Here is a 26,189-nt window from a genome sequence, read left to right as displayed (position 1 = left end):
TCAAAAGAAAAGATAAACTTTCACAGAAGAAGATTAAACGTACAAATACAAATTACTTACTTACTGCGCTGAGCAGCAAAAATAAAACATCAAAAGTTACTTCTAAGAACAGGTTCCTCAAGTATGAAAGGTGCCATTAATGAAGTAACTCTCTGTGGTGCTGGTGGAAGAATAGAATAGAATAGAATAGAATAGAAAAGCTTTATTCATCCAGAGGGGAAACACACTTTCACAACAGCGCAGTTGAAAAAAAAATAAAGTGCAAGGAAAAAAGAAATAATAAAAGAGATAATACAAAATAAAATAAAAACGATCTTAAGAATATACAAATTATTTACAAAATTAGAAATTTGACACTATTAACAAAATAAAATAGAATACAAATAAAATAAAATAGAAATAAAAACGGAAAAAAATAAAATAAAAAACACACGAGAAGAAAAAACACGCTACGGATTAGCATCAGGATATTTAAAGTAGAGAGTTAAATATCCTGACACCAGTTGGGATGAAGGACCTTCTATAACGCTCCGTCCTACACTGGGGGGCCTGAGCCACTGAAGGAGCTGCTCCTCCACGGTCAGGTGCAGTGGGTGGAGAGTGTTGTCCCTGATGGAGGAGAGTCTGGAGAGTGTCCTCCTCTCTCCCACCTCCTCCACGAGTCCAGCGAGCGACAGGACAGATCCGGCCCTCGTGACCAGCCTGTTCAGTCTCTTCCTGTCCCGGTCCGTGCTGCTGCTCCCCAGCAGACCACAGCGTAGTGGATAGCAGAGGCTACCACGGAGTCATAGAAGGTCCTTAAAAGTGGTCTGCACACTCCGAAGGACCTCAGTCTCCCCAGGAGGTGGAGGCGACTTCGGCCCTTCTTGTACATGGCGTTGATGTGTGTGGACCAGTTCAGTTTATTGTTGAGGTGAACACCCAGGTATTTGAAGCTGTCCAGCAGCTCAATGTCCGAGCCCTGGATGCTCACCGGTTGATGTGGTGGAGACTTTTTCCTGAAGTCAATCACCATCTCCCTTGTCTTACCGGTGTTTAAGCAAAGGTAGTTGCTCTCACACCAGTCAACAAAGTCCTTGATGACTGACCTGTACTCCAGCTCGCCCCCCCCAGACACGCAGCCCACAATGGCCGAGTCGTCGGAAAACTTCTGGAGGTGACAGCTGCTGGAGTCATAGGTAAAGTCCGCCGTGTAGAGGGAAAAAGAAAGAAGCCATAAGAGACCTTTGACCTCAAGGACCAGGTCGTTTAGAAGCTTGGTTTCACAGTAGAGGTTTTCATGAAGGATTAGATGGTTCTCTCCAAAGATGGCCACATCTTAAGACACTTTTATTAGTTATTTTCCTTGAATCTCTGAGACCCTTGTGTTTGTCTCTGTGTTATCTTGACAAACTTTTAAGTATATTTTTCATCGTGTATTGTTTTGATGGTTTAAGCGCTTTGTGACCCTGGTCTAGTAAAGCTCTATATAAATATACTAGCTTACAAAGTGAGTCCAGACCAAGAGGCATCGAACACACAACCTATCTATCTTTCCTTCTAATTTTAAAAACTATAGTATAAGTATAAACTGTTAAATAACATTATTTTTATAAAACAGTTTTAACAGAAAATTAAGTAACAGAAAATTACAATTCAAGGTAGTTCAGAATAATATAAATCAAACACAACAACAACACAATCAGGTTATTTAATAATGGTAACACAACGTTCAAAGGTGTGTTTTCAAAACTGACAACAAAGTTTTCTGAAATAAAAAAAAAGTTTTCGAAAAACAGAACCAGTAACTGAGTAGTAAAGCAGATCATATTATTATTCACGTAGTACAAAATATATATATTTTAAACGGCGCTACTTGTTTTAAAATATTTAAAAAGTTAATTTGCTTTAAAAACAACAATCGCAACTCTGTGTGTTTCGACGTGTAGACGTGTCAACTAGATTAAACCACCAGGATGAGCCAGACGAGAGGCGTTTACCGCCTTAACGTCTTTTTGTGCTTCGTGGGAGTAGTCGCCCCGCCCAGCAGAAAACAACCGTATCGACGAAACAAGCTGGACATCCGCTCCACCAATGGGAGCGCCGGAAACAGAGAGCGCTGCTGTTTGAATGAGAGCGAGGAAGAAAACACACAATGCAGCGAGAAACTCAACTTTTACACCAAAGTGCTGGAACTACAGGCGGTTGTAACGACATGGGTTTGTGTTGAGATACTTTAGCGATGAAGAGAAGGAATAGTTCGCGATACTTAACTCCAGCCACGTCGACGTATCTTTTTTAAAACTACAAGTTAGCATTAGCTTCGCAGCTAGCATAACATTTGACGTTAGCTCGACAGTATGAGGAAGTGTCTCACACTGAGCCTCACGTTTGTTTATTGATCGCGTAGAAAACTGTTTTTTAATCGACTTTAGAGTATTTTAAGAGTGAACATGAAGGTCATGGAGAGGAACGTGATGCGTTTGATGGCTGTGCAGCATCTTCGGTCTGCGTTTGGCATCAAGACAAAGAACTGGAACAAAAACAAAGCAGCAGTTTCCAAGTCCAGCATCTCTTCGAACCCGGTGAGAAGAAACACCTTAAACTGCGGTCACGTGTCATAAAAGTTAGTAACAGGAAGTCAGCGATCAGTTGGTTTAATTTAATTGTTTTTAATGTGAGAACAATGTGAAGGTAGGTAGAACTTTATTGATCCCTCAGGAGGTCTCCTTCGGGAAATAGTTTAGTGTTCATTTTGTGTAGTTTCTCTTCTCAGTCAGAGTCACTTTCACTGCCTCTCAGACAGGATTACAGGAGTCACGAGATCAGTCGCTTGAGATTAATTCAAAGCTCTGGTCTTCGCTCTCTACTTATTTTCTTGAGCCCATTCTAGACACAGTTTTGAGTGTATCGACAGACATCAATGTTCTCCACAAACATTGTTTGTCAAAGTTGTCTGTTATCGTAACTTTTCAATCTGAGGATCAATGTGTGATGAATGTTTGTGGATCCAGGCGAAGGTTTTCGGCACGCCGCTGGAGAGCCTTCCTTACTACAACATGGAATGTGGAAACGTGCCAAGGCAAGTCATCGGCGGTCGTTCTCCGACGCGTCTTCTGACTCGTCTGCCAACGTGACGCGTCTCTTCTTCTCCAGGTTCTTAGTGGACGCCTGCATGAAGCTCCTGGCTCACGTGGACACCGAGGGTCTCTTCAGAAAGTCCGGCTCCGTCGTGCGCCTGAAAGCGCTCCGGGTGAGTTTGACCTCGCTTTGTTCCTTTGACCTTGGGGTCTACAACCCATGTTGTGTCTGCGCAGGGGAAGCTGGAGTCGGGCGAGGAGTGCTTGTCGTCGGCGCTGCCGTACGACGTGGCGGGTCTGGTGAAGCAGTTCTTCCGAGAGCTGCCGGAGCCGGTGCTGCCCACGGAGCTGCACGAGGCCTTTCTGAAGGCCCGTCAGCTGAGCAGCGAGGAGGAGCGCACCGGCGCCACCATGCTGCTGTCCTGCGTGCTGCCCGACAGGAACCTGAACGTGCTGCGCTACTTCTTCGACTTCCTGCAGAGCGTTTCCAAAAGGTTTGACGTCAAACGTGTGAATCGTCGTCTCCTCGTCCTCGATTCGATCGTTTCCTTGTTGATCTCAGGAGTGCAGAAAACAAGATGGACAGCAGTAACCTGTCCGTCATCCTGGCGCCGAATCTGCTTCATTGCGGCGAAGGAACGGACAAGATGAACGCCAACACGGAGAAGCGTCTGAAGCTCCAGGCCGCCGTGGTTCACTGCTTCATCGATCACGCTCACGACTTCGGTGCGTTTTCAAGAGTCTCGCTCTGACCTTGACTCTGACCTCGACCTTGACTCTGACCTCGACCTTGACTCTGACCTCGACCCCGACTCTGACCTCGACCTTGACTCTGACCTCGACCTTGACTCTGACCCGTGTGTTTGTGTGTCAGGTGTCCTGCCGTCGTTCCTGGCTGATAAGGTTCCAGCTATGCTGGGGTGTGAGGGAGGAGTTCTGTCCCCTAGTGTGGAGGAACCAGAGGCCCCTATGGAGACCAGGAGGAGAACCAGGCGCAGTTTTGGAGGTAAAAAAAAAGTTGCTAAAAACCTTCATGTCATATGATGTGACACTTGTATGGAAGTATATCAGTGACATCAGAATATTTAATTAATTAAACGTTTCACATTTTAAAACATTGTTTCTATTCAATATTTTCTTTATTGTAAAGTTGAATTTGTTTTTAAAATAATTGAAAAATCTGTATATTTCCAAAATTAATGTTGACATTGATCAAATAATGAAGAATCATTTTTGAATATTTTTTTTTAAGCACAGTTTGATCATGTGATGCATAATTGACTTAAAGTACTAGTGTCTGGTGACACTATTATACGAACATATTTTACTGAATTTAAAAGTCTATGAATTAAATTCTCTAAATGTATTTAATTTTTTATCTTAACTTAACTTCAATTCACTGATGCACACTTTTCTCCCGCTGATAATAAAAACGACTTGATTTGTTTCACATTCCAGACGTGGTCAATGGTGCTCTGAATAAAATAAAAAGCAATAAAACTCCCACTAGTTCTTGGGACAGTCAGGGTAGGTGACCGAGGACCTGCTGCATGTCGCTTCCTCGTCCAATCTGCCGACTCTTGGCTGTTGCTCGTGTGACGTTTGCTTCTGTCTGGACGCTCGGCACGTTCTGTGGTGTTTGATTCGCATGAACATCACGAGAGCTCGCCGACCCGACGCTAATCATCCTGATGTTCCTCAGTGTTTTCCTCGGCCACCCCCGTCATGGGAACCCCCTCCACCAAGAGAAAGCTGCCCCTGGAGTCCGGTCAGTCTTTCGGCTTCTCCAACAAGAAACGCAGGTCCATGAAGAAGACTCTCGGCATAGACCTGCTGCCGAGCTCGCTCTTCAGCGGGACCTCCACTCCAGGATCAGGTACACATCCATCTGCGTTGATACTGAACCTTTTTATTAAGATGTCTTCTCTGGTCCTCAGCCTACAGCGCGTCCGGAGTCCTGGAGTCCACGCAGACCAACATGTCTCCCGCGGGGCGGTCGAGGAGGCAGACCGCCACCTCCGTGAAGAGGAAGAGCCGACTCAGCGGCAGACACGCCGCCGTCAACAGGTGAGCCTCGTTGACCCGGAAGTCGACTCTCGACGCTGACTTTATGGTCCCGTTTCAGAGTGGAGTCGGGAAGAGCCGGATGCTTCTCCCCCAAAGCCGGCAAGAGAGAAGCTCCTCGCAAGTCTCTGCGTTTGCGCTTCAGTCTGGGGAAGAGCCACAAAGAGCCTGTAAGTCTGGTCGTCCACTAGACTCCGTAACACACCGGGTCGATCTATCTCTGCACTTTGAGTTGAAGCTACGTCAGGTCTTCACCAGAGCTTTTAATATATGAGACGGTTCTCGCTTCATGTGAAGCCATTTAACCCCTTAATAATAATCCATTTTCTTTTTATCGTGACCTCCTATAGTGGTCCCTCGTTTATTGCAGAGAAAACTGTATTTATTTGAATATGAATCTCAACAGTCGTCTTAGTAACGGTGATATGAACAGCTTCCATAGTGCTTTGCCGCCCAGCCAACCAATCACAGCTGTCGTCCAGAAGAATAAACTCTTCATGTGTTTCTGAACAACTTTGTTGCTCCAGGAGTTTGAACATTATTGTTATTATTAGAGAGTTAAGAAGAACAACTCGTAGTCCGCCTTGGTCCTGCGTTTATCACTATATAGTTCCCTTATTTGCCAGTAGATGGCGCTGTAGAGCCGCATTTCAACCTCCCGGCTCTGTTAATTTAACCCAGTGATGAATAAATATGTAGAAGAAGACGGTTGAACATATTTACATAAAACATAGGGTTTAAAAAGTGATCATAATGAAACACTTAATTATTTTTAACTATATAACAACTAAAGCTCACATTAAGAACATTTACTTTGAGAAACACATCGACAACATGGACATAAACAAAATATTGTAGCGATCAATCCGCCGTCACTACACGATAAAATATATTTAAATATGTATATTTGTGTGACGAAGACGACCTGCAGAAGGTGAGCCACGGATCACTGTATCTGGTACTGACTCTTTGTACTCACAGTAAATAAAGATCCTACGAACAAATCTTCTGAGTGATTTCTATCACCCTCTGAAGAACTAACCAAATGACATTAACTGCTGCATTCTGGGTAACACGGGCGGCTTCTCATTAACCACAATAACCCCTCATCTGTCTCTCCTGACATGCCTGCTGGTGAAGGGATCTGGGTCCATAGGCTTGAGACTGGCCTCCCAGGAGAGCAGCAGCAGCTTCTGCTTCACCAAAGACACGCCCGAGTTCAGTCCGTCTGTTCGTGTTCACGAGATCAAGAGTGAGTATTGTTGTGTGTACTTCACTGAGGCACCGTCTCACAAGTGAATCCAGTGTTGGGCCTGCATATTAGGGGTGTAAGAAAATATTAATACTATATTTAAGAGCACTGTATTGTTTTTAAATTCTTTAAATTGAACTAAACATATCCTTGTTCTTATAATATCACAATCATGGTTGTGTATTGTCAGGAATCTGTTGATCAATGGTCAACCATATGACATATAGTGATATATAGTCATAGTGTAGTAACAAGTATATATGTGTAGTATTGTCCACTACTTGACTCTGGTGTTGTGATAGTGTAGTAACAAGTATATATGTGTAGTATTGTCCAGTACTTGACTCTGGTGTTGTGATAGTGTAGTAACAAGTATATATGTGTAGTATTGTCCAGTACTTGACTCTGGTATTGTGATAGTGTAGTAACAAGTATATATGTGTAGTATTGTCCAGTACTTGACTCTGGTGTTGTGATAGTGTAGTAACAAGTATATATGTGTAGTATTGTCCAGTACTTGACTCTGGTGTTGTGATAGTGTAGTAACAAGAATATATGGGAATATATATGTATGAACCCTTCAGTGACACCTGAGCTTGATGGCAAGATAGTTCGACCTAAAGAAGTTCTCCATACTAGGAGTTTGTATTGGGAGAAGTATCACTATATCAATGATACGATATCCAGTGATACATAGTGTCGTATTATTAATTATTGTCCAGTACTTTACTCTGGTGTTGTGATAGTGTAGTAACAAGGTCATGTTTGTAGTATTGTCGAGTACTTTACTCTGGTGTTGTGATAGTGTAGTAACAAGGTCATGTTTGTAGTATTGTCGGGTACTTGACTCTGGTGTTGTGATAGTGTAGTAACAAGTATATATGTGTATCTGGTTCATGTGATGATAAACTCACGATTGGTTCTGGGATGATGATGTTCCAAAGGTTTCGCATTCTTGACTGAAGTCCTGTGATGTCACTCTTGGCTGTCTGACCAGAAGAGTTCTAGAACCATTTGACTGTTTACACCTGTCATTCATTCACCGTATGGAAGGTGTCTGTGTAGTATTGTCATGTACTTGACTCTGGTGTTGTGATAGTGTAGTAACAAGTATATATGTGTAGTATTGTCCAGTACTTGACTCTGGTGTTGTGATAGTGTAGTAACAAGTATATATGTGTAGTATTGTCCAGTACTTGACTCTGGTGTTGTGATCGTGTAGTAACAAGTATATATGTGTAGTATTGTCCAGTACTTGACTCTGGTGTTGTAGTATTTACAGACCACATGATTCTGGACGAAGTCGTAACTACTTTCATTTGTTTTTTAAAACTTTTTAAAAATATGTCCAAACATCAGCTTTAAAAGCTGGTGGACTCACTGTATCCTCTCGTCCTCAGTCATCAATCTACCTTTAACAGTGGAGGACGTAATGACTGCTGCCATCTAGTGGCCACATTTTCTTACACCCCTAATCACAATGTATTTTATCATAGCTCTTGTATTGTGATTCGTATCATATAGTCATGTTTATTTTAATCCATGTACTATGAGTGACGTGTTGAAGGAACGACTCCTAAATCTCTGGAGATCAGTTCGAGTCATAACGGCTTCTAACTGTTTCAGGTTCCAATTCCATGAGCAAGTCTGAGGATAATCTTCTGACCCCCAAATGTGGGCCAATATCCCACCGGACCGTCTGGACCAGAGAGACCCCTGTAGGGGCTCCGGCGCCGGGTCGCGTCTCCTTCAACGACACGCCGATGAACATGTGCCTGAAGAACACGTACAAGTCTGAACCGGCCATCGCCTCCGCAAGACCAGCGGCCGGGTCCGGAGGTCCTCGGGCGCTCTGCTGCGCCGCGAGCACAGAGAGTCTCGACGTCGAGACCCAGAAGCAGGAGGAGGTGGACCTGAAGGAGTCGGACAGCTTCTTGTTCCACCTGCCGCAGACCCCTCTTGTCAAAGTCGGCCCCGAGGCCCCCGAGTCCTCCAGCGTCACGACTCCCAAGAGCCTCCTGGTCGACCAGAACGTCACGTTCGGACATTTTGACATCGCGGCTCTGACTCCGCTGCGGATCGACACCCCTGCCAGGACCTCCTTCTATCTCAGCAGGGGGGAGGAGGAGCAGGAGGAGCAGCAGGTGAACTGCAGTCGCCTCATTGATGCTCTGGACATCCAGAGTCCAGCCCACTTCAAACCTCTGAGGCTCCAGTCCACGCCCCACAAGTCCTCTCAGGAACTCGAGGACCTGGTCGAAGACTTCCCCGAAGAGACCAGCGAGACTCGGGACCATCAGGATCCCGAGGGCACAAAACCCCGGGTGGCGGACCACATCCAACACTTCAACAAACTCACCCTGCACACGCCGCGAGGCGCCAAGGCCACGCTGACCAGATCCCCCATCAAGTTCCAACGCACCCCGGTCCGCCAGGCCGTGTGTCGGATCAACTCCCTCCTGGGCGACGGCCGACGACCCGCTCGGAACCTGGAGGCGGTCAAGGCCGTGAGCATGGAGAGCGGACTCTCCCCGCGCCGCCCGAAGAAGAAGCCGCCGCCGGTCCCGCCCAAGAAGACGGGCGGCGGCGCGCTGGCGTCCAGGTCCGCGGCTCTGGGCGACATGACCAACAAGATGGCTGCCAAGACCCGAGTGGAGCAGCAGGAGTTCAACTACTACCGGGGGTCGCCCAGGAACCCCCTGAACCAGGGCCGCCTGCTCGCCGCGACCAGACCCGTCGACTTGTAGTCGAGAGTTAATTTATTTCTGCTACGATAGGTTTTTTTTTCTGGGAGAATGTTTGACGATTGTGCCTGAACGAGACCGGAGTGATGCTGGGGTGACGTGTGTATGACTGGAAATATTTGTATTTATACACAGTACGGCCTCTGTGACGCTTTTTCTATTTTCTTCAATCCAAGCCTGTCAGAGGCTTTTATTTTGTGGGCTTAAAAAAAAAAGAACCAAAGCAGTATTGAATAGTCTTCCAGAAGTTTTCTCGAAATGTTTTGATTTGTAAACTGCTTCTGAAAAATAAAGTTCAAATGGTAGAAGCTTTGTTTTACTTGAATCAACCACCAGAGGGCGATGTCTAGAAGAATAAACTCTTCATGTGTTTCTGAACAACGTTTGTTGCTCCAGGAGTTTGAACATTATTGTTATTATTAGAGAGTTAAGAAGAACAACTCGTACAGTTTTCACCAGGATTTGAAGGCGTTTTCTCCAGTCCGCCTTGGTCCTGCGTTTCATCACTATATAGTTCCCTTATTTGCCAGTAGATAGCGCTGTAGAGCCACATGTCAAGCTTCTGTTAATTTAACCCAGTGATGAATAAATATGTCGAAGAGTTGAACATATTTACATAAAACATAGGGTTTAGAAAGTGATCATAACGAAACACTTACTTATTTTAACTATATATTCTCTGAAGCTCAGTGTGACTCATAAAAACTAAAATGTTGAAGCACTTTATGAGCTTAAAACGAACATTAAGAACATTTACTTTGAGAAACACGTGCAACAACGAGATGCATCTATTTTTAAAGCCCTTTAAAATAAAAGTCTCCATCAAACACCTAAATCTAACGTAGAATACAACGTTTATAATTAACTTTTAATCTAGATTTCTTTCTATTTCTGTTTCTTCTTCACCCTGACGGACCACAGATCCACGCTGACCTCTAACCTGGGGTTCTGCACAGAAGCACTAGAGAATCTTCCAGAGGATGAAGGCGTGCGAGGGGAGGGTCTGCTCGGCGTGGACGTGTGAGTGGGCGGATAGTTGTGATTCCATCCAACATCTCGCTCAGCCAATAATGTGGAGGCAACTATTGTTCACATCTCAGCTGGCAGACATTTAAAAGGGAGACAGTCCGGCGCTGCAGCAATTTGTATTAAACCCTGTGGCCCCTGTCGATGTAGCAGTCGGAGCCCCCCGCCCACACTCACCCACAGACCCGTCCAGAGTACCGTGGAGCCGCAGGGAAGGTGGCCGTCGCCTCGGGATCCCATCATCTCTCTTGAGGCAGTCGCTGGTCACAGGTGAGAGGAATCTATCTTTCCTTCCTGTCGTCTTCCAGGAGAGCATGAGAACTTGATAGTCTGTGGACGTGAAGGACATTATATTTATGTCTTGAAGCTGCTCACGCAACAATTGACACTTTATCATACAGTTCTTAATAATTAATAATACTGTGTTTCGTCTAAATGTCAGTTTCAAATACTTCAAATCAAAGAATGAGAAACTGTTTCTGTCAAAGTTCTTACGTCATAAAAACTTTTATTATTTATACTCGTTTCTTGAATTGTTGCTCAAGAACATTTGATCAATTGAGTAAATCTATGATAAATCAGTGACATGTAAGTATTTTTAATACATAGTTTGTCTTGAGAAATCACGTTTTAATACCAAGTATTTAAATGAACATGAAATACTTTCAGTACAAAGTTTGTCTCTTACGTTTTATTTTATTTCATTGGACGTATAAAGCGTGAGAGCTCGTTCTTTTCCGTGAATCCTCGGCTTTATCCGTACAAACGTGACAATTTAAAACACATATTAAATGTAATTACAGTTTATTTAGTGAATCCGGCATTATTTGGAGTTTTATTAAAATCACAAAAGTTAAAACCTTGCTTAAAACCGTTAAAACCATTTTTCCAATTTTATGACGTATTATCTGAAAATCCATAACTTCAATACATACAATTAAGACAAGAAATTGAAGTTTAAAGTTCGGTTCGTGTCGCAAATATTGTAAATTAAGTGTTTTAAGTGTAAACATTAGTATTTTTTATAGTTTTTTCACGCAGCTAAATTAATTTTAAACAGATATTCATGGTTGTTTGAACTTATGAAATAAAGACGCTCTTTTCACACGTTTAGCTCAAGTGTATGTAAATTTAAGATTTATTTTATTAATTTATCATTGATTTAAAATAAAAACAATCCATCAAACTCACCGCGTTTACAGTAGAATGTTGAAGTAGCTTTGATGCGATGCTAACATGCTAAGAGGCTAATTAACCTGATGCTGCGTTCAAGTAAACACGTAAACTACAGATTCGACTCCGGATATTAAAATAATAACAAAAATATCGGAATCTTTGCGTAAATATAGACAGAGAAATTCAATATTGACCACGTTTTGATATGTTTCACCAATTTCACGTTCAAGTCAAAAAAAAGAAGAACATAAACGCCGGAATAAACGCCATAAATAAAAATAATTCAACTCGAAAATCTTCTCATCACTGAATTAGTTTGAGCTCAACAACTTAAAAATGAATAAAAACAATAATATCTTAATTTAAATAAACTATTAACCGTAAATATTACAGTTGAGAGGAAAGTTGTCTGAACCTGAACCTCTCACGAAGCTCACCGTAACAATAAAGATAAAGTTATCAGTTAAAAGTTGATCTTTTTTAAATTACATTTCCTCACATGTCGTCAGGAGGAAAGAAAGAGAAAAAACATGTCATTCTGCTGTTTTTATAAAAGCCTAAGAAACTGTAATGTTTATGTATATAGAATAAAATATGATGTTTTTAAATTCAATTAACTTCCAATAGAAGCAAAATAAATGGACTAATCAAATAGATTAAAAAAAAAGATGTTATGGTGTTGAAATGAATGATAAAATAATGACTCTGGACTCGGGGGGCCACGTTCCTACAGTCACAGCAGCCGCACGTGGCCTCGGCTCCCTCCGGCCTCGGCGTACTTTACTGCCTCCGGGCGCGACCAGTGACCTCCTCCTTCTCTTTCCTTCAGCATGGCCGCCTCGCTGCGCCTGTGCTGCGGTGTGTTTCTCATCATCGCCGGGCTGCTCTGCTCGCCCGCCGGGTCGAAGAAGAGTCGGGGGTCACAAGGCGCCATCCCTCATCCTGACAAGAGCAACCCCAACGAATCGGAGCAGACGGTCCCGGGCCGGCGCCGGCAGCAGCAGCAGCAGCAGCAGCAGCAGCAGGTCTCCCCGGCGGACGACGTGCTGGAGTCCAGCCAGGAGGCCCTGCACGTGACGGAGCGCCAGTACCTGAAGCGCGACTGGTGCAAGACGCAGCCGCTGAAGCAGACCATCCACGAGGACGGCTGCCTGAGCCGCACCATCATCAACCGCTTCTGCTACGGACAGTGCAACTCCTTCTACATCCCGCGGCACATCCGGCGCGAGGAGGGCGCCTTCCAGTCCTGCTCCTTCTGCAAGCCCAAGAGGTTCACCACCATGACCTTCACGCTCAACTGCCCCGACCAGCAGCCGCCCACCAAGAAGAAGCGCATCCAGCGCGTCAAGCAGTGCCGCTGCATCTCCATAGACCTGGACTAGCATTGGACCTTCAACCCTAGACTCAGTAGTGCCAGTCCACTGGCGTAGAAAGAACCCAGAGACCTGGGGTCGAGTTTATATTTAACCCCGGACTCGTCCGGTCGGAGGACCCGGACTAGACGGACCAAGATCAGGTCTAGGACCACATCCATGCAAACACAGAAAGTCTCAACTTAACCCCCTTTGGATCCATCGAACGACTCGTGACTTGGATCAGTTAGGACTGGTTTGGCTGAACCAGACTTGTGACGGACCAGGACCAGGACCAGACTCGGACTCAAAGAATGACATGACTAAGGACCAGGTCAAAATGTTCTGAACCACCTAAAGGTACAACTGACTCGACTGGAGAAAGACTTTGACGTTATGATCCAACGACTCGTGACTCTGTTGACTAATGACTCAGATCAGTTAGTTCAGTTGAACCAGACTTATGACGGGGACCAGGACCAATAGGTTCCTCTAAACTAAGACCGGAGAAAGACTTGTACAACGAAGACTAGATGACATCGTTTCAAGTCCAGGTCTACATAAAGTCATGGACTCGAAAACTGAGGTCATGATCTAACGACTCGTGACTCGACTCTGTTGACTAATGACTCGGTTCAGTTAGGACTAGTTTAACTGAACTGGACTTATGACGCAGGACGGACCAGGACTTGGACTTAAATAATGACATGACATGACATGATGAGGACCAGGTCAAAATGTTCTGAACCACCTAAAGGTACAACCGACTCGACTGGATAAAGACTTGACGTTATGATCCAATGAGTCGTGACTCTGTTGACTAATGACTCGGTTCAGTTAGGACTAGTTTAACTGACCAGGACAAGACTCGGTAAATGACAGGGACCTGATTGAACAAGGTGGTCAAGTCAAAATGGACTGGACTTCCTTAAAACTTGTAGTCAAATCCACATCCTTTGACCCAGGACCATGTTCCTCTAGATCAAGATCTTAAAAGACTTGTACGACGACGACTCGACCTCCTGACCCGGTTTACACGTCGAGTCTGGGATTCAACCTCCACTTTATCATCTAACGACTCGTGACCCCACACTGTTGACTGGTTCAGCCGAAACCAGACTCGTGACCGAGGACGGACCAGGACCTGACCGTCGACTCGGACCAGACCACGAACTGGACCAAGACTTGTATGAAGACCTGGTGAAGGTAAAGTCAGGGACGCCCATCATCCATCAGACGACCATCGACTGGAGTCATGTGACGAGTCAGAATCCACTGGACCTGGACCGTGACTCGAAAAACCCCCTTTTCCCAGACTCCAGAGCGTCGCTGGCGCCGAGCGTGACCCACGACAGGCGAGAGAACTTTGAAGCTTCCAACGAGTTTGACACGTTCTTCAGCGGCTGGAGACTCGGAGCTCGTTTCACGCACGACTTGTTGTTCCTCGGCTTCACTGAGGCGAGAAATAGTTCTTTGTTTCTTCTCCTCGACCGGATGTTTCCACCATGTGGAATTTGAAGCGGACCCTCGAGACTCCTTTGGTGATTATTGTTTGTTTGCTTGTTTGAACCTGGAGCTGTAGAGAAGCTTCTTGAAAACACCACAGAGATGAACATAGTTAATGACACGTGTAATAAACCTATGAACTTTGATGCCTTTTCTCTTTGAACTCCAGCAACACATGTATCAATAAATCCATGACGTTATAAGTCGCTTATATTTATTCATATTAACTCCAAAAATGACATTTATTGAGTTGTAAAAATGTCAGTTTAAGCGTAAATCATTTTTTCTTTGCACCGTAAACCAGTTTAATTTCAGGATCATGTTCACGGATCGAGCTTCGACTAAAAGAAGTAAAAATAAACCATAGAGTTTGTGTTTTAAATCATTATTTTTAAAGTAAAGTCGACTGAAGCGTCTCGAGTCACAGACTCATTTAATGATGAGAGTAAATACAATTGTTTTTCAAAATAAAAGCCATTTCAGAAAATATAAATCAATAGAATCGAAATAATATAAATAGTAAAACAATGAAATAAAATAAATAAAACGTTTTTTTGGTGATTTGTTGCTCAGTAATGATGGTTTAATTAACTATTTAATTAATTGATAATATTTGAAAGTATCTTGTTTAACGATGACTAAGAAATATTATTTAATTTGAGTGTAAATTAAATGATTTAATATTTATTATGATTATTATTACGATGACGACTCGTCACGACATCAGATGGTTCCTCCTACCAGAGAGGGTTCCTGAGATCCTTCCTGGTGAGAAGATCCCGCTCAGACCTGCAGGAAGTTTCTAAGGAGGTCCGGGTGTCTTCGCTGCCCCTGCGACGAGAACACGGACGACAGCGATGGTTTGACAGCGATTGTTCTTTTAATCGATGAAATCTAAAACAATTCCACGAGGAGCAGCGACTCGACCTCTTCAGCTCGGGAGTAGAAAGTTCTGGAGGTGTTTGGAGGACGTCATGCGTTGGAACCACACGTTGAAGAGAATCACTGGTGAAAATATATCTCAAGACGACTTTACAAAAATACTGCCTCAAAATAATCCATCGTGTTCCTGAAAATACATTTGGTTCTTAAATAGAAAATAAAAGCATCAACTTATTTCAACGCTCGCGGCGCAAAACAGTGCAAATCAACGTGTGAGGAGCAGAAGAACGTGAGAAGAACGTGAGAAGAATGTAAGAAGAACACAAGAAGAACGTGAGAAGAACGTGAGAAGAATGTAAGAAGAACACAAGAAGAACACAAGAAGAACGTGAGAAGAATGTAAGAAGAACACAAGAAGAACACAAGAAGAACGTGAGAAGAACATGAGAAGAACACTAGAAGAACATGAGAAGATCACAAGGAGAACATGAGGAGACCATGAGAAGAACAAGAGAAGAACACGAGAAGAACATGAGGAGAACATGAGGAGAACATGAGGAGACCATGAGGAGACCATGAGGAGAACATGAGGAGACCATGAGAAGAACATGAGAAGAACACGAGAAGAACACGAGAAGAACACGAGAAGAACATGAGAAGAACATGAGAAGAACATGAGAAGAACACGTGACGAACACGTGAAGAACACGAGAAGAGCATGAGGAGAACATGAGGAGAACATGAGGAGAACATGAGGAGACCACGAGAAGAACATGAGAAGAACACGAGAAGAACACGAGAAGAACATGAGAAGAACATGAGAAGAACATGAGAAGAACAAGAGAAGAACATGAGGAGAACATGAGGAGAACATGAGAAGAACATGAGAAGAACATGAGAAGAACATGAGAAGAACACGAGAAGAACATGAGGAGAACATGAGGAGACCATGAGAAGAACATGAGAAGAACATGAGGAACTAGAGCAGACGAGCGACTCCAGCAGCTTCACATGGTGTGTCACTTATGAGGGAAGTTTGTGATGATTTGTCTGTTCATCTGTGTGTTATATGTGTGCGATTTGTCTGTTCATTTGTGTGTTATATGTGTGCGATTAGTCTGTTCATCTGTGTGCTATATGTGTGCGATTTGTCTGTTCATTTGTGTGTTATAAGTGTGCGATTAGTCTGTTCATCTGTGTGTTATATGTGTGTGATTTGTCTGTTCATTTGTGTGTTATATGTGTGCGATTAGTCTGTTCATCTGTGTGCTATATGTGTGCGATTTGTCTGTTCATTTGTGTGTTATAAGTGTGCGATTAGTCTGTTCATCTGTGTGTTATATGTGTGCGATTTGTCTGTTCATTTGTGTGTTATAAGTGTGCGATGTGTCTGTTCATCTGTGTGTTATATGTGTGCGATTTGTCTGTTCATCTGTGTGTTATATGTGTGCGATTAGTCTGTTCATCTGTGTGCTATATGTGTGCGATTTGTCTGTTCATCTGTGTGTTATATGTGTGCGATTTGTCTGTTCATTTGTGTGTTATATGTGTGCGATTTGTCTGTTCATCTGTGTGCTATATGTGTGCGATTTGTCTGTTCATTTGTGTGTTATAAGTGTGCGATTAGTCTGTTCATCTGTGTGTTATATGTGTGCGATTAGTCTGTTCATCTGTGTGTTATATGTGTGCGATTTGTCTGTTCATTTGTGTGTTATATGTGTGCGATTTGTCTGTTCATCTGTGTGTTATATGTGTGCGATTTGTCTGTTCATCTGTGTGTTATATGTGTGCGATTTGTCTGTTCATCTGTGTGTTATATGTGTGCGATTAGTCTGTTCATCTGTGTGTTATATGTGTGCGATTTGTCTGTTCATTTGTGTGTTATATGTGTGCGATTTGTCTGTTCATCTGTGTTATATGTGTGCGATTTGTCTGTTCATCTGTGTGTTATATGTGTGCGATTAGTCTGTTCATCTGTGTGTTATATGTGTGCGATTTGTCTGTTCATTTGTGTGTTATATGTGTGCGATTTGTCTGTTCATCTGTGTGTTATATGTGTGCGATTTGTCTGTTCATCTGTGTGTTATATGTGTGCGATATGTCTGTTCATTTGTGTGTTATATGTGTGCGATTTGTCTGTTCATTTGTGTGTTATATGTGTGCGATTAGTCTGTTCATCTGTGTGTCATATGTGGGCGAATTGTGAGCTCATTTGTGTGTTTATCTCTGTGTGCTTTGAACTGATTTGTGTGTTTGTGTACAATTTGTGAACTCATTTGTGTGTTTATTTAAGAGTTGATATGTGTTTAATTTGTGTGTTTATATGCATGAGCTCATTTGTGTGTTCATATGTGTGAGCTCATTTGTGTGTTGATTTGTGAGCTAATAGTTGTATTAATGTGTGTAAGTTTGTGTGCGCTTTGTGTGTGAGATGTGGTTTGTATTGATTTTTATGTTAGTATGTGTGAAAATTGTGATGTTTTTATATGTGATTTGTGTAACAGATGTTTGACTCTGAGCTCATTTGTGTGTTGATTTGTGAGCTAATATTTGTATTGGTTCGTGTGTAAGTTTGCGTGACATTTGTGAGCACATCTGTGTGTTTATTTAAGTGTTTATGTGTGTTGATTTGTGTGTTTTTTATGTGTGAGATTTATGTGTAAGTCTGTGTGTAAGGCTGTGAGCTGATTTGTGTGTTAATTTGTGAGTGAATTGTGTAAGTAAGTAATAGTCATTTGTTGATTTGTTTTGTTGATTGATGTGTGATATGTGTTAGTCTCTGAGCTGATTTGTGTGTTGTTTTGTGAGTGAATTGTGTATTGATGTGTGTGTGATTTTTGTGTTGATCCATGTGTGACATGTGTTAGTCTCTAAGCTCATTTGTGTGTTGATTTGTGAGTGAATTGTGTGTTGATATGTGTGTGATTTGTGTGTTGATTTGTGAGTGAATTTTGTGTTGATTTGTGTGTTCTATATGTGTGTGATTTTTGTGTTGATCCATGTGTGATATGTATTAGTCTCTAAGCTCATTTGTGTGTTGATTTGTGAGTGAATTTTGTGTTGATTCTTGTGTTGATATTTGTGTGATTTGTTTGTTGATCCATGTGTGATATGTGTTAGTCTCTGAGCTGATTTGTGTATTGTTTTGTGAGTGAATTGTGTGTTGATATGTGTGTCATTTGTGTGTTGATTTGTGTGTTCTGCATGTGTGTGATTTTTGTGTTGATCCATGTGTGATATGTGTTTGTCTCTAAGATCATTTGTGTGTTGATTTGTGAGTGAATTTTGTGTTGATTCTTGTGTTGATATTTGTGTGATTTGTTTGTTGATCCATGTGTGATATGTGTTAGTCTCTGAGCTGATTTGTGTATTGTTTTGTGAGTGAATTGTGTGTTGATATGTGTGTGATTTGTGTGTTGATTTGTGTGTTCTGCATGTGTGTGATTTTTGTGTTGATCCATGTGTGATATGTGTTTGTCTCTAAGATCATTTGTGTGTTGATTTGTGAGTGAATTGCGTGTTGATTTGTGTATTGATACTCATGTGATTTGTTTGTTGATCCATGTGTGATATGTGATAATGTGAGAATTGTGTGTTTATTTGTGTGTTGTTTTAAGTTGTGTTTGTGTGTAAAGAAACCCTATACCTCACACCCGTCCTTGACTCTGATTTCCTCCCGTTCACAGTCACTGACACTGAGGTTCATCAAAAGTCTTGTTTGTCTCTGGTGTTGTTGTTGTGTTGTTGTGTTGTTGTGTTGTTGTGTTGACATGATCCAGACACGACCAATCGATCCGTGATGCTAATCGTAGCACGTTAGCTGTGAAGCTCCACAGTGGAACCGTAGAGAGTCAGAACCAGAGGGTCCGACAGGAACCTCACGGACGGGGCCGCCGTAAATCCAACCGACCCCTGGAGTCCATCCTTAAACCTCAGGGGTTATGCCAGGCGGGAAGAATGAGGTCGACCTTTGACCCGAGACCCTCTCATCACTTTGGCGGTGTCAGCCGTGAACGTCTGGATGAAGCTCCTGGACTCAGCTGGACGAGCCGCCGGCCTCCTTCTGACGCAGACGCTCCTTCTGTGGAGCAAACGTCTCGTCACGTCGTGTTCTTGACACCCGTCAATCACCCGTCAATCACCCGTCAATCACCCGTCACTCACCAGGCTGTTGGCGTTGATCTTCTTCGTCTCCACCTTCTTCTCCGCCGTCAGCTTCTTGATGTTCTCCTGAGCCTCCTTCAACCTGCAGCCACGAGAACACGAGTCAGACCTCGGAAACAAATGTGTTTGTTCTATCCATTGTGTCGTCTCTGGCTGGATTGGTGGAGGTCGTTGACCTTGACCCAGAGACAACACAAGGGATACAACCAACATTTAAAATGATAAGGATTTATTTGATAGATTTGAGGGAAGAATTTAAACTTTAAATCAAAACATCTTAATCCAGATGATTATAACAACATGAATATATGAACAGAATATAACAACTTAAACTCTTAAGTTAAGTTAATATTACATTTGAAATTCACTTGAAATTCACTACTTTCCTCACGTTTGTTGATTGAAAGAAAAAAGTTACTTTTCTTCCTTTATTGTTTCATTTTGAGTTTTAATGTTAAACATAAAATAATGAATCGATGACTTGAAATATTGTCAATATAATCAAATGTAAGTAAATATTGTCAGATATAAAGTGACTGAAACAAAGTGATTGACAGATGTGTTGATTTATATCCACAAACTACACTATTCTTTGTTTTATGTTGAGTTTTAGTTTCATAACAACTGCAGTATAAGTAAAAAAAAAAATCATTTAATCAGAGGTAGAAGATGTGAAGAATAAAATCTGAGAAAATGTTATCAATGAAGTGTGTGTGATTTGTGTGTGATTTGTGTGTAATTTGTGAGCTGTTTTGTGTGTTTATTTGTGTGTGATATGAACCGATGTGTGTTCATTTGTGTATTATATGAACGGTTTTGTGTGTTGATTTTTGTGTGATATGAACTGATTTGTGTGTTGATTTGTGTGTGATATGAAGTGTTTTGTGTGTTGATTTGTGTGTGATATGAAGTGTTTTGTGTGTTTATTTGTGTGTGATATGAAGTGTTTTGTGTGTTTATTTGTGTGTGATATGAACCGATATGTGTGTTCATTTGTGTGTTATATGAACGGTTTTGTGTGTTGATTTTTGTGTGATATGAACTGATTTGTGTGTTGATTTTTGTGTGATATGAAGTGTTTTGTGTGTTGATTTGTGTGTGATATGAAGTGTTTTGTGTGTTGATTTGTGTGTGATATGAAGTGTTTTGTGTGTTGATTTGTGTGTGATATGAAGTGTTTTGTGTGTTGATTTGTGTGTGATATGAAGTGTTTTGTGTGTTGATTTGTGTGTGATATGAAGTGTTTTGTGTGTTTATTTGTGTGTGATATGAAGTGTTTTGTGTGTTGATTTTTGTGTGATATGAACTGATTTGTGTGTTGATTTTTGTGTGATATGAAGTGTTTTGTGTGTTGATTTGTGTGTGATATGAAGTGTTTTGTGTGTTGATTTGTGTGTGATATGAAGTGTTTTGTGTGTTGATTTGTGTGTGATATGAAGTGTTTTGTGTGTTGATTTGTGTGTGATATGAAGTGTTTTGTGTGTTGATTTGTGTGTGATATGAAGTGTTTTGTGTGTTGATTTGTGTGTGATATGAAGTGTTTTGTGTGTTGATTTGTGTGTGATATGAAGTGTTTTGTGTGTTGATTTGTGTGTGATATGAAGTGTTTTGTGTGTTGATTTGTGTGTGATATGAAGTGTTTTGTGTGTTGATTTTTGTGTGATATGAACTGATTTGTGTGTTGATTTTTGTGTGATATGAAGTGTTTTGTGTGTTGATTTGTATGTGATATGAAGTGTTTTGTGTGTTGATTTGTGTGTGATATGAAGTGTTTTGTGTGTTGATGTGTGTGTGATATGAAGTGTTTTGTGTGATGATTTGTGTGTGATATGAAGTGTTTTGTGTGTTGATTTGTGTGTGATATGAAGTGTTTTGTGTGTTGATTTGTGTGTTATATGAAGTGTTTTGTGTGTTGATTTGTGTGTGATATGAAGTGTTTTGTGTGTTGATGTGTGTGTGATATGAAGTGTTTTGTGTGTTGATTTGTGTGATATGAAGTGTTTTGTGTGTTGATTTGTGTGATATGAAGTGTTTTGTGTGTTGATTTGTGTGTGATATATGACATTTTTAAAAATGTGGTTCTAGGATCAGAAGTGATCATGTGATCATGTGCTCATGTGATCATGTGCTCATGTGATCATGTGATCATGTGATCATGTGATCATGTGATCATGTGATCATGTGATCATGTGTTAATCAGTTCTCGCACAAACACACGCTCTTTAAAGGCCAGTAAAGTCAGGTTGGTGGAACGCCGACCCCCGACCCGACGCCTCGGGTCAGACCCGGGCCTCGTAAATCCACAGGTTCTCAGCCGGACCCCTGCTGACCCTGGAGCTCCAGGTCTGGACCAGCAACCCTGAAGAGACTCACTTCTCCTTGGAGATGTTCTGGCTCTGGCGCTTCCAGGTGTTCTTGAAGTCGTTGCAGAACTCGTACCAGAGCACGAACACGTGACCCGTGTTCACCTCCTTCTCCCCCGTCTTGGGTTTGACGCCGAAGAAGTTCACCATGTCCTGGAAGCTGGTTTTGAAGCAGAACCACACCATCATGTTAAGACACGAAACAAGTCAAAGGTGTTGTCGTCGCAAACATCTGCGCTGCAGGTCTGGAGGTCACGAGATGCTCCTCAGAAGAGATAGAAATCATCACAGAGAAGGAACACGAAGAGAAAAGCTCATCGATTTGCTCATCAAATCAAACACGGATGATGTTTTGAAGACACACGTCTGGAGCTTCAATGACGACTCATCAACCAATGGTTGTCTCCGGATCAAAGTGACCTTGAAGACGTCTAGAGATAAGAGACGAAGATACGGGACGTCGAGCGTTTGAACAACAAACACCAAACCATTGAGATAAATTGAGCCTCGAACGATTAAAAATATCATCAACAATGTTTTTGGTAAATACACATTTTGAGCCTTCAACACTGAGCCTGGTTCTGCTCCAGGTTTCTGCGGTGTCTAAAAGATGCTACTCTAGAGCTCATGTGTGTCTTCAGTACGACGAACCTTTAGCCAATCAGGTGACGTCGTACAAGCACATGATCAGGAAGCAACATTTGTACGTTAGAAGACTATCAAAGATATTGTTTATTCTCTACCGGGGTCGCAGGGGGGGGGACTGGAGTCTATCCCAGTATCATAGGGTGAGAGGCAGGGGACACCCTGGACAGGACGCCAGTCTGTCTCAGGACACACACGGACAGACAACCATTCACACACACACTCATAACTATGGACAATATCCCCCACATAGATGACATAGATCTGGAGACCCTGACATAGATCTGGAGACCCTGACATAGATCTGAAGACCCTGACATAGATCTGGAGACCCTGACATAGATCTGGAGACCCTGACATAGATCTGAAGACCCTGACATAGATCTGGAGACCCTGACATAGATCTGGAGACCCTGACATAGATCTGGAGACCCTGACATAGATCTGGAGACCCTGACATAGATCTGAAGACCCTGACATAGATCTGGAGACCCTGACATAGATCTGGAGACCCTGACATAGATCTGAAGACCCTGACATAGATCTGGAGACCCTGACATAGATCTGGAGACATAGATCTGGAGACCCTGACATAGATCTGGAGACCCTGACATAGATCTAGAGACCCTGACATAGATCTGGAGACCCTGACATAGATCTGGAGACATAGATCTGGAGACCCTGACATAGATCTGGAGACCCTGACATAGATCTGGAGACCCTGACATAGATCTGGAGACACGAGAGTGAGAAAACCTCACGTCACAGCAGCACCAGATGGGTCGCTGACACCAGTGGTACCGGCGAGTCCTGCTGACGCCCCTGTTCATCAGCAGTGTCACTTTTACGAGGGCGGCTCCGTGGGAACCTGAGCGCGACCCTCGACCTCCATCAGAGGAAGAGATGCTCCTGTGACTGACGTCCCAACAAATCATTGAAGACCCTCCTCACATCTACATCCAACATCTACTTCCTTCCCTCCTGGAGCTAGAAGAGTCTCCTACCGTTTCTCTGCCGAGTCGAGTCCTTCCTCCTCGGAACGATGGTCGCTCTGGGCTGAAAACAACAAGAGAGAGCGAGTGAGACACACACTGACACACACTGACACACACTGACACACACTGACGCACACTGACACACACTGACGCACACTGACACACACTGACGCACACTGACACACACTGACACACACTGACACACACTGACACACACTGACGCACACTGACGCACACTGACGCACACTGACGCACACTGACACACACTGATGCACACTGATGCACACTGACACACACTGACACACACTGATGCACACTGATGCACACTGACGCACACTGACGCACACTGATGCACACTGATGCACACTGATGCACACTGATGCACACTGACACACACTGACGCACACTGACACACACTGACGCACACTGACACACACTGACACACACCTGACACACACTGACACACACTGACACACACTGACACACACTGACACACACTGACACACACCTGACACACACTGACACACACTGACGCACACTGACGCACACTGACGCACACTGACGCACACTGACACACACTGACACACACCTGACACACACTGACACACACTGACGCACACTGACGCACACTGACACACACTGACACACACTGACACACACTGACACACACTGACACACAAACACTCTTAATCCAAAGTGTTGACATTTTTCATCATGAAGCTTCTTAATCACATGATGCAACAAACCTATTATTCTTGATTCAGTGACGATGTTCCTCCAATTGTTCAGGTTTATTATTTTTCAGTGAGTTTGTTTTTCACAATAATTATTATATTTTGGCCATATTTGCATATTTTTGTTTAGTTTTTCATGCTTTTTTTCGTTGTAATAATTGTTATATATTTTTATTTTTTCAGGCTTATTATTTTTCAGTGTTTTTTTTTTTTTTTTTTTATCATTATCTTCCATTTTTTTCATGCAAATTTCTTTCTGTTTTATGTTGGGCGTATTATTTTTGTTTTGTTTTTCATGTTTTTTTTGGTTTATCGTTGTAATAATTGTTCTGTCGTTTTTTTTGTTTGTTTTTTGTTCGGGATAATCTAATAAAAATTATTCATGCTTATTCATTTTTGGGAGTAAATTTAATTATTTTTATTTATGGTGTTAATTATTTTACAAAATCTTTCTTTCTTCCGTTTTTTTCAGGATCATTTACATCCATTTTTGGTGCAAATCAAATCTTTTACATACGACAAAAGAAAGCGTCCCATTGGTTGATGTTCTAACTTGTCGTCCAATCAGCTGCAGCTATAAGACTCTACACACGTCTTGTGTAGAGTCGATAAAGTTGTTGTTATAGTTACACAAACAAATATTAAAAAAACATGTTCGACAAAAGTCATGTGACGGAGTGAACCGATGACATCATCACTCCCCGACTCTAAACATCTATTGATAGTTTGAGTCCAAAAGTCAAATGTCACCTGACCTCACCTGTCAATCATGTCACTACGGTAACAAGGATGATAGGCTGACATCCATTGTTTAAGTCATGTGACCTGAACCTTTTTCCTTCGTGAGAAGCTCATCTTGATCACAAGCTTCAGGATCTGCTGATACCAAACGAGGGGGGACATGACTGACCCCTCCTCAGGGAGTCCAGGGTGGCGGCTCAGAGAGCAGGTAGGAACATGTACCTGAGGTTGAGCGAGGTCTGCAGGAGGCTCCATGGACTCCTGCCATGTGAACCTAAATTCAAGGCAGATGTGTGCGAGGCTGAGGTGCAAGAATTTATCTCGGGCCAGAGAGTTCCTGTGATCTCAGATTTATTGCATTTTTCCAGATTCATCCTTTTTTTTACAATGATGGGGGACCTGAAGATTTAAGAGCGGGAAGTCTCCCAAAAAATTGTTCAAAGGCCATTTTTGGGGGTCTTTGGGGAGATGGCGAGCTTAAGAATCTTAACCGAGCACCTCTTTGACTTTCACCCCTTTTTTCTCTTTAGGTACGACTAACCTAATGAAGGCGCCGACCCGCGGCGTTAATCTCGGCGGGGGGTCCGACCGGCGCCTGGGGTACCCCTCTGGAGCGAGGTGGCCCTGGAGGAGCAGGGCCCGGCTCGAGGATGTGTGAAGTTTCTCTTCCTCTCGTGTAAACATGAGACCAGTAGTCGCTGACGAGAAAGTTATGAGACGCGCCTGCTGAGCGTGACAATAAATGAGGCCTTTAAAAAAACCGACACACTTTTACAAACCGCCAGATAACAAAGACATGGATTCAAAGATGCCTGAGACTCCGGAGCGTTCGCTTCTCCTGCCCCTCGTCCGGCGCGAGGATGGATTTTAAAAACAAATCCCTCGTTAAAGTGTGTTATTACTGATGTAGACGCTCATTAGAACCAGTGTGTTGTTGTTTCTGAGTCATCGACGGAGCTCAAGGCTGAGGTGAGACACTTCCTCCTCACCTCAGATACCATGAGAGGACCTTCTTACTCACGCCGGGTCTCCAACACAACAAATATCTAAGTAAACAATCAAAACAATACTCAAATATATACTTAAAAGATCAAGATAACACGAGACAAACACAAGAGTCTCAGAGAATCAAGGACAAGAACGGATCAAAGTGTCTTGAGATGTTTCTTGAAGGAGTCAGTAGATCATCAAACACAGATGTTTCTTGAAGGAGTCAGTAGATCATCAAACACAGATGTTTCTTGAAGGAGTCAGTAGATCATCAAACACAGATGTTTCTTGAAGGAGTCAGTAGATCATCAAACACAGATGTTTCTTGAAGGAGTCAGTAGATCATCAAACACAGATGTTTCTTGAAGGAGTCAGTAGATCATCAAACACACATGTTTCTTGAAGGAGTCAGTAGATCATCAAACACAGAGATGTTTCTTGAAGGAGTCAGTAGATCATCAAACACACATGTTTCTTGAAGGAGTCAGTAGATCAT

At 42.7% G+C, this 26,189-nt stretch overlaps 3 protein-coding genes and 1 pseudogene across 8 annotated transcripts in view; 3 read left to right on the top strand and 1 right to left on the bottom strand.

Moving 5' to 3' along the window:
• Positions 1–2,120: 2,120 nt before the first annotated feature.
• arhgap11a (Rho GTPase activating protein 11A) lies at positions 2,121–9,427 on the top strand. 2 transcript variants are annotated; one of them, XM_087779602.1, is made up of 12 exons: positions 2,121–2,564; positions 2,994–3,061; positions 3,136–3,232; positions 3,297–3,553; positions 3,622–3,785; positions 3,934–4,065; positions 4,518–4,586; positions 4,762–4,935; positions 4,997–5,126; positions 5,185–5,293; positions 6,264–6,375; positions 8,002–9,427. In XM_087779602.1, exons 1-12 carry the CDS (start codon positions 2,433–2,435, stop codon positions 9,120–9,122), a joined length of 2,565 nt encoding a protein of 854 aa, XP_087635728.1. In that variant the 5' UTR covers positions 2,121–2,432; the 3' UTR covers positions 9,123–9,427. The 2 variants fall into 2 exon arrangements, with proteins under 2 accessions (XP_087635728.1, XP_087635729.1); XM_087779603.1 differs by lacking the exon at positions 4,518–4,586.
• LOC148060072 (small nucleolar RNA SNORD53/SNORD92) lies at positions 7,298–7,372 on the top strand (annotated as a pseudogene).
• A 720-nt stretch (positions 9,428–10,147) lies between the features above and the next one.
• grem1b (gremlin 1b) lies at positions 10,148–13,147 on the top strand. Its single transcript, XM_087779539.1, has 2 exons — positions 10,148–10,415; positions 12,151–13,147. Exon 2 carries the CDS (start codon positions 12,152–12,154, stop codon positions 12,701–12,703), a length of 552 nt encoding a protein of 183 aa, XP_087635665.1. The 5' UTR covers positions 10,148–10,415; position 12,151; the 3' UTR covers positions 12,704–13,147.
• A 1,893-nt stretch (positions 13,148–15,040) lies between these two features.
• Positions 15,041–26,189, bottom strand: part of LOC148060069 (formin) — a 66,442-nt gene continuing 55,293 nt past the window's right edge. For all 5 annotated transcript variants that reach the window (XM_087779380.1, XM_087779382.1, XM_087779381.1 and 2 more), the window contains 4 exons: positions 23,238–23,289; positions 21,599–21,748; positions 19,226–19,307; positions 15,041–19,142 (listed from right to left, as the gene is read on the bottom strand). In XM_087779380.1, coding sequence (XP_087635506.1) covers positions 19,098–19,142; positions 19,226–19,307; positions 21,599–21,748; positions 23,238–23,289 — 329 coding nt within the window. In that variant the 3' untranslated portion in view covers positions 15,041–19,097. The remainder of the gene's footprint in view (positions 19,143–19,225; positions 19,308–21,598; positions 21,749–23,237; positions 23,290–26,189) is intronic.

This window comes from Callionymus lyra, chromosome 18, assembly GCF_982586985.1.
Source record: "Callionymus lyra chromosome 18, fCalLyr1.hap1.1, whole genome shotgun sequence".
In the NCBI taxonomy this organism is placed as follows: Eukaryota; Metazoa; Chordata; class Actinopteri; order Syngnathiformes; family Callionymidae; genus Callionymus; species Callionymus lyra.
Note: the sequence above shows the minus strand (reverse complement) of the source record. Positions and strands in the feature narration are given on the sequence as shown.